Raw genomic sequence first — 8,014 nt, 5'->3', positions numbered from 1 at the left:
TTCCACGGAGCACGAACCAGAGCCAGAATCGGACACATCCTAGTAGGAGTATAAAGCAACCAGGAAGGGCGGCCGCGACACCACAGATCGGTCGACCGCACGTAACGCAACGCGAGGCAGCCCACAGGCCACAGCCCACAGATCGGCCGTGACCAAACAATGCGCGCGGCGGCCGGAGAAGACGATGGACATGTGAGATCGCGGAGAGGGTCGAGCGCATGCTGCTGCGACGCCAGAAGCTGCCGCCGGCGGGGACCAAGCGCAAGATCCCGGAGCCGCCCGCGTGCCCTCCACTCTGCTCGATATGGACGACGAGCCCTCGAGAGATGGAGGAGAGGGCCGAGAGGTTCCAGGCGTACATGAGCACCGTACGCGAGAACATCCGGAAGCTGGGGGAGGCCTTTGCGCAGGAGGACGACGCGGAGCAAGCAGATTAATTAAGCAGGCTCGTGCGATAAAATACGTACTCTGTAGTTCCATCCTCTTTTGGGACCTGTATTTGTATTTGCTCCTTCCGATCCAAATCGATTGTCGCACACCGAGGGAGTCACCTTTTGTTATCCTTTTTTAATGGCAAGATTTGCTGTACCGGTGTAATCAAGCATGTTAGTTTTGAGGTTATATCAAAGGATCGTCATGATTTTTCGCAAAAAAAAAAAAAAGAGGATCATCATGAGTAACTGCATGTCGCGCGACAGAGAGACTGGGATCGTATGGCCAGGACGAGGAAGGAGGGCTGGTCTTCTCGTCCTGCCAACAGTCCCCTTGAAGCTGAGCTATCTGTTTGTGCGGAATGGAGTCCAAAGCCTTTTATCATCGAAACTGGTTCAGGGATTGCAGCGAAGGCAATCAGGGAAAGGAAAGTTGACCGCTCGTCAAATGCTGCGATCATCGGTGAGATCAAACGCCTCCTTCAGCAGGACTGCGGTGTGGCGTAGATCGGTTCCCTCTAAGATTGGTTTGTTGTATTCAAAAAGGATTGTAACCACGCTGGTTAAGCAATGAAATCTTTTTTTCTCACAAAAAAAGAATAAGATAAAAAATGCAATTGTCAATGCGTCATTCGCTGTCAACGTTCGCGGAACCACGCCATACCAGTGGAGAAAGAGACAGCTTCACGGAGATCGATGAGGCGGCGGCCAGCACGTCCCGTCCGCCGCCATCATCGAGAAAAAGTAGAACATACAAGACTGTCGCTGCTTGGGTCCCAGGAAGGCCACCGCCACGACGTTGTCGGCATACATATTCGGTTGTTTACCCGCTTCGCTGGCCACCGTCGTTCCCTGCCTCCAAAAACAACCCTGATACGTGCTTCATGGAAGCGGAGGGCACCCTTCCCCTCCGGCTGAAGCATAACCCTATGGTGCCACTCCGATGAGCGGCACAACCGGACATGGGGAAGCGAAGGCTACTCGTGCCCTTTCCGCTGAAGCATATACCTCCGGGACTCATGGCAGTCCGACGAGCGGGCTGCCAGACACGGGGAAGACAATGGAGATCTGCCGAGGCCGGCCATAGACTAGTTTAGCGTATCCATGTTGTGGGAATGGAGATCCGTTGGCGCCGGTCGCAGACTAGTTTTACCTTAGCCTGATATAGCTTTTAGTTAAAATATGTCCGAAATGTAAATGTTTGTGTTCGATTTGTATGAATATCATAACATCCGGTATGAATAAAGTTCGTCTAGTCTGTTTCAACAATGTTTGAAATGTACGCGGATAGCGTTGGATAGGTAGATTCGCGTCCATGTTCGCGGACTAATCCCTGATCTACAGACGGATGCGGTGTCTATTTTGCGGATAAGCGTTGAAGATGTCCCTAAAAGCAACCAAACAATAAAAAGAAAAATGTGCCACGCGTTTTGAATTCAAAACGGCACCGGTTACTCCACGCAGCTCGAATCGGAGGAGGAATCGGGTATCGTGGGAGTACCCATAAAGTAACCAGAAACGGGAGCCACCACAGCAAAGATCGATCGATCTCTCGGTCGCAACGCGAGACAGCCCACAGCTCCGATCCGTGAACAAACAACGCGCGCGGCGGCCGGAGAAGATGCTGGACATGCACGAGGTTGCGGACAGGATCGAGCGCAGGCTGCTGCGACGCCAGAAGCTACCGCCGGCGGGCACCACGCGCAAGACCCCGGAGCCGCGCACCGGGCCTCCACTTAGCTCGCTAAGGATGATGAGCCCTCGCGCGAGAGAGGAGAGGGCCGAGAGGTTCCAGGCGTACATGAGCACCGTACGTGAGAACATCCGGAAGCTGGAGGAGGCCTTTGCGCAGGACGACGACATGGAGCAAGAAGATTAAGCCTCGTGCGATAAAATACGTACTCTGCAGTTCCATCCTTTGGGGCCCTGTATTTGTATCATCAGTTTTTTTTTTTCGCGTTTCAATCAGAGAGCTTTATTCAACAAAATAACTCCTGGCATCATCAGCTAACAAACTGGTGAGCAGGAAAGAAGGTCTCGAGCCAGTCCAACTTTCGGTGACCATCAGAGTGCATGCATGTTTTGCATAAAGATGGACCGGTACGTTGGCTGCTCTGAAAACATGCTGAATATCTAAAGAAGAAAAAGAGGAAGCTAGCTCTCTAATTTCTACTAAAACTGGTGCCACCAGAGAGAAACTATAGTGACGAGTTTTCCAGAGATTAACGATCTCCAGGCAATCTGTTTCCATTATCACATGTGAGAAGCCACGTAGATTTGCAAATATTACTCCATCTCTCAGCGCCAACGTCTCACCAATGAACGGATCGGAGACCCCGAAATGTGGTTTGCTCCACACACCAAGTAACCCACTGCAGGAGCGCGCAACCCCACCCGCACCAACCTTTATCATCAGTTCATCACGAGTAACTGCATCTCGCGCGGTAGAGAACTAGGGCGCAATATACTCAGGGTCGTATAGAAAAGCAACTGTCAACGTGTTTGTACCAATTCTCAGATCGGGCTAGCTGGAAGTTTCACCATAGGTATATGTAATAAATTGATTAAATTTTAAATTTTTGACGGGAATTAAATTTGTAATTTAAATAAGTCGATTTTATAGGAGGAACTGGAAATTCATAGTGGCACGTAAGTGCGGGGGCACTCATCTGCCAAGCCCTGTCGCCCCGCGATTCATGAAGTAGTTGAATTCCGCATGAGGGCACAGTAAATTTTTTTCCTAAAATAGCTTTAAGTTTCAATGATGAAACTTACTATTTTTGCATCAAAAAAATGCCTAGTTTCATCAAGTTTTAGATATATAATTTTAAGCAATTTTTTCTAACGATTGTAGACACAAAATAATTGTTTTTTATTGATCGCTCCTACTAAGTTTCAAAAATTGAAACTTAACAATTTTTTTAAGTCGTCACAATATATTCAAAATGGATCCTATTTGAAAGCGTTGGTCGCGAGAAATACAAATATGAAAAACAGAACTTAATTTGAATTTCTCATTTAAAAGATGTAGAACTTTGAAATCGGAAGCTAAAATAAAAAGGTGGCACCAGTGACCCGAGTGCCCCTGCACTTGCTTGCCACAAATCCTTGTCCGAGGAACGGTTGGAGGAGGAAGGAAGAAGGATAGCCATATCCCTCGAAAGAAAAAAGGACTGCTGTAAGATCTTATATAATCTAAGGCCCCAGATCAGCCTGATCCAAGCCCGATCGGCGTATTCACATGCTCCATCTTGATGTCGTGACGATTCGAATGCTAAACAGGTTACACTTTTTTTATTTGCAAAAGAAAACGCTCCTTCAATTTCATTAACGAAGCCAATTTCTGCAACAATACAAAGATCTCCACTAAACAAGAAAGTGATGGAACGAGGCCCCTGTATTCATAAGCAAAACATCACCAACCTAACATCCTGTTAAAAAGAAACTCACAAGATAGTTAAGGCCATGTGCAATGCAAGGTACTCGCAAAACTAAAGTCTACCATGAAAACAAGCACCGATGCTTAAGAAAAAAATTTGTTCGTTTTTATAAGCACACTTCAAGCACCTTGCATTGTCCTAAGAGGACCATGGGAAGGGCTCAAAAGAAGACTAGAGAGAGCTTTAAGCTGCATATATATTCGCTCTTAAGAAGAGTTCCCAATGCAGCAGTGATCATTCTTCTCCCCTGGATGCTAGCCATGAGTAGGGCGAAATATCTCACGGGACATTTGCTCGGATAGTTCTAAGAGCATCTCCAACCACAATTGCCAAACTTGAGCCCTTCCGTTTGTCCATGGACACCGCGGACAGGAGTGGCTCGACTCCCATTTGCTCACCCGCGCAACCGCACCTTCCATAACAGAAATATAGAACTATTCAATAGCCTAGAATAAATAACTGATGTCAAGATCATTCAGCAACACTTACATAAAAAATAAACAACAAAACATTATGTTTCACAACGAAGATTCATTCTACTGATCAGTAAACTTGCGCATGGGATAGAGGAAGCAGTTTGTGTGTGACTGCGAGAGTGGTTAGAGGCGTGCATGTGCAGATGTGCTTATGCCTAGAAAACAGAAACACCTTAAGACTTCAACGGTGTTGCTTTGCTTGGTGAAAAGATTGCCATATTGCAAATGACTTATTGTAGTTCTTACTTTCAAATGTAGAAATCATACTTGCAATCGTTGAAATCACAACGTATAGAAAAATAAATTAGTTGCTATAGAACTACATCACGCTTGCATGTATGTACAAGTCAAAGCAGTAGTACAGTTATACTTATACATGGTAAACAAAATATTGACCTTAAACGGTGGTACTGTTATTCAAGAGCGGTTAACTGCTTGCTTAAAGAACAATCAAGAAAACAATAATCTCACTTCCCTCTATTGAAAACACGACACTCTTTCATCACATGGATTCATCATGCAGTACAGCAGTAGCAAGAGGCCAAATTCAGGCCACTGCCTGAAAGATAACTGACAATATCTCAATCTTGGCCCCATTTTATAACACAGGAATTTATACATACATTATATTTGATGATTCCCCTAGAATGCGCACAAAAATGTGTATATATTACTAGGATTATGACGCACCAAATCTGACCTCCATCGATGGGCTGTGGAGTAGGCTATGACTCCACTTACATTACATCCACAAATAGCAGACATGGGACACTGCTATATTGCTATGTTGTACTAGTGAACATAAGACAAGATCATCACAAACCATAATGTTGACAAGATCAGTACCTTAGAGCCCATGTGGGAGGTCAAGTAGTCAAGTAGTCAATCTGCTCCAGAGAAGCCAAGGTGAATTGGACTCTGGCACTCACCGGCGAAGACGAAGACAATTCTCCAATTTCTTTCTGGTGTAATCCAAATAGTTCTTCCGTTTCTCAACCTGGAAGTAATATTGGCATCCACTTGAAAATATAGCCAATTGGAGGCAGATCAAGTTCACAAAGAAACACCTCCTAACTACAGTACAAAATTAGCAAGATCAACTAACCATTTTCTCAACGGCCTCTATGATCAAGGGATGAGCTTCGTCTTCCGAGAACTACATATAGAGCAGTGTTAAACCAATGTAAATGATTCGAATCAGGCATGGATCTCACACAAAGCATGCTTACCCCCTCATCAATGCTAGCCACGTAGGTATCATACTGGAAAAAGAAACAAACAGAACAATTAGTGAAACGAAATTATTAAATAGGAATATGAAACCATATGCGAAGTAATTAGCTGAAGAAGTGGATTGAACAATATCCTTGACGAAGATGAACCTACACTAGAATTTATCCAACTGGGGCCTGGATAGCTATTGAGTGCTAATTTGATGTCAGGCCTGCGGAAGGGGAAAATGTTCTCTTCATACAATTGCTTCAAAGCGTCACCGAAATTCATCTAAGCAATGTCAAGGCGAGTGGATATTAATACTCCCTCCGTCCGAAAATACTTGTCATCAAAATGGACAAAAAGGGATGTATCTAGAACTAAAATACATCTAAATACATCCCTTTTTATTCATTTTGATGACAAGTATTTTCGGACGGAAGGAGTATCAACGAGCATACAAAGCTGGCACAACGGAAAAGATATCATGAGTTTTCTTAATTGTGAAGATTGGCCGGATAATATAACCTTATTCCTAGCAACCCGTTTCCATATCTCAAGATAGACACCATCCAAGTCCTTCCGGTGGTTAAAGTCAAACCGAAGGCTATATAGATGCTCCTGAAATTGGAAACAGAATTGTGAAATACCATCACCACTTACTTCAGCAACCAAATAAATAGGTGGGAGAAGCGCATTACACGTAAGGCAGAGACAACTGAGTGTCCGGAAATATTTGGAAACCGCATCGCAATCCTCAGTGTTTGAATAAAAGCCTCTAGCTCGTTTCTCAGCCGCTACACAACAAAATTAAATGGTTATCATGCTCATGTGTGACACTACAGCACAGTGTAGTTATATCGAATGCAAGAGGTTTTGAGGGGCACCTGATCGCCGAAGAGTGCTGCTTCATCGTCAATCCACTGTCACATGGAAAAAGATCACTATCAGACCAACTTAGCATGACCAATATATACAATGGTTTACACTTGACTGCATCATGGCTACCTTAATTTGCTCCGCCATCTGCTCACGGAACTGGACATACTCTACATCTCCCTGATAGGTATGATAATACAGGCGGTATTGCTTCAAATCTCCATACATACCCTGCAGAAAGGAAATGTCACTTGGGCTGCTGCTAGTACTGGAACACAAAAAAAACATGGGCACTTGCTGAGTTAATCATGACTACCATAAAAGGACACTAACAGTTTCCTTTATAAGGAGTATCATAGCATTCAACCAGACGAAGACAAATTCCATCCCCAACCTCAGAGTTGTAAGAACAGAATGCCCATTAACTGATTGTGGGAACAAGTTTGTAATGTCAGCATGGATGAAAGTTATACTAATTGGCAGGGAGGAATCAATTGTTGACCTACATGATCAGGAAGCACTAGCCGCTGGTAGTCTTCCAAGCCGGCAAGCTTCATTGTTCAAGATGGAAGTACCATTCAGGATTGTCTTTGGCGCGCTGGAGGAAATTTATTTCATAAGCATCCAGACAACGCTCCAATTCCTTGCTCAGTTGTGCATTATCTGGTTCCTCTCCGGGCGAGGGTAACTGCAGTAGAAGAGCGGACCGTAGATGAACACAAACGCAAAGGCGCATACATCATCAGACTACTAAAATGCACACACAGGACGAACCAAGCAGGCAATATATATCATGAAAACTTGTAAAGGCTAGCCATGATAAGTGATGACTGGTACCTCATGGGCTTGGATGTAGTACCAGGAGAGCCGGCGGTAGACCTCAACCTGCTGCCGTTCATCGCATATAGAACGATAATACGGTACCTTGTTCAGCTTACATTTGAGAGGACCGATCTGAACATGGAGGTTTTCTATTTCCTCTGCCTCTGGCCCCTGTCTCTCGTTTGTGGGCGGTTGGAAACTTCTCTTTGGTACTACTCCCTCCGTTCCAAATTACTCGTCGCAGAAATGGATGTATCTAGAACTAAAATACATCTAGATACATCCATACCTGCGACAAGTAATTCGGAACGGAGGGAGTACCCGCGAAGGAGAAATTGATCTGTATGTTGTCGGATTTGCGTCGAGGCAATTGTCCACTACAAGAGCATGGCTGTGATCCATGGGAGGGAAGATTTCGTCGGCGGGCTCAACGATATCTGCCTTGTTTATGCTGACCATCCCTAGCTCGGTGAGCGTTGCTGCCGCCTTGGATAGCACTAGCAGTAGCAGGGTGGCAGGATTGCGTTGTTTAGACCCTAATAATAATCTAACCAGCAAACGATCGTGGAGATTAGGTGATTGGTTCGCTCATGGACCCAAAGCAAAAAGAGGGAGAGAGGCGGAGGCCGGAGGGCGTTACCTTGCCGTGGGTGCGGTCGTGGGAGGCTCCGGAGAGGCGCGCCAGCGCGTTCGGGGAAGAGGAGGATTCGGGGCGCGGCGTGTTGGCTGGCTAAGGGGCGACTGACCGGTGACC

The 8,014-nt window shown here is 45.5% G+C and overlaps 1 protein-coding gene across 1 annotated transcript; it reads right to left on the bottom strand.

Moving 5' to 3' along the window:
• Positions 1 to 3,817: 3,817 nt before the first annotated feature.
• On the bottom strand, positions 3,818 to 7,787 carry LOC119272514. Its single transcript, XM_037553982.1, has 11 exons — positions 7,276 to 7,787; positions 6,945 to 7,126; positions 6,568 to 6,669; positions 6,447 to 6,482; positions 6,261 to 6,356; positions 6,088 to 6,180; positions 5,734 to 5,850; positions 5,577 to 5,609; positions 5,453 to 5,503; positions 5,194 to 5,344; positions 3,818 to 4,283 (listed from the first exon to the last, which is right to left on the bottom strand). The coding sequence occupies exons 2-10, from the start codon at positions 6,993 to 6,995 to the stop codon at positions 5,273 to 5,275; spliced, it is 651 nt and encodes a 216-aa protein (XP_037409879.1). The 5' UTR covers positions 6,996 to 7,126; positions 7,276 to 7,787; the 3' UTR covers positions 3,818 to 4,283; positions 5,194 to 5,272.
• Positions 7,788 to 8,014: the final 227 nt, after the last annotated feature.

Source organism: Triticum dicoccoides, chromosome 3A, assembly GCF_002162155.2.
Source record: "Triticum dicoccoides isolate Atlit2015 ecotype Zavitan chromosome 3A, WEW_v2.0, whole genome shotgun sequence".
In the NCBI taxonomy this organism is placed as follows: Eukaryota; Viridiplantae; Streptophyta; class Magnoliopsida; order Poales; family Poaceae; genus Triticum; species Triticum dicoccoides.
The sequence above is the reverse complement of the archived record's forward strand: the minus strand, read 5'-3'. Positions and strand labels throughout refer to the sequence as shown.

Coding starts and splice junctions, on each gene's coding strand:
- LOC119272514 (XM_037553982.1), bottom strand. CDS start 6,995: ATGAAGCTTGCCGGCTTGGAAGACTACCAGCGGCTAGTGCTTCCTGAT. Junction 6,357..6,446: donor CAGCACTCTTCGGCGATCAG/GTGCCCCTCAAA, acceptor TTTGTTGTGTAG/CGGCTGAGAAACGAGCTAGA. Junction 5,345..5,452: donor TAGAGGCCGTTGAGAAAATG/GTTAGTTGATCT, acceptor TATTACTTCCAG/GTTGAGAAACGGAAGAACTA.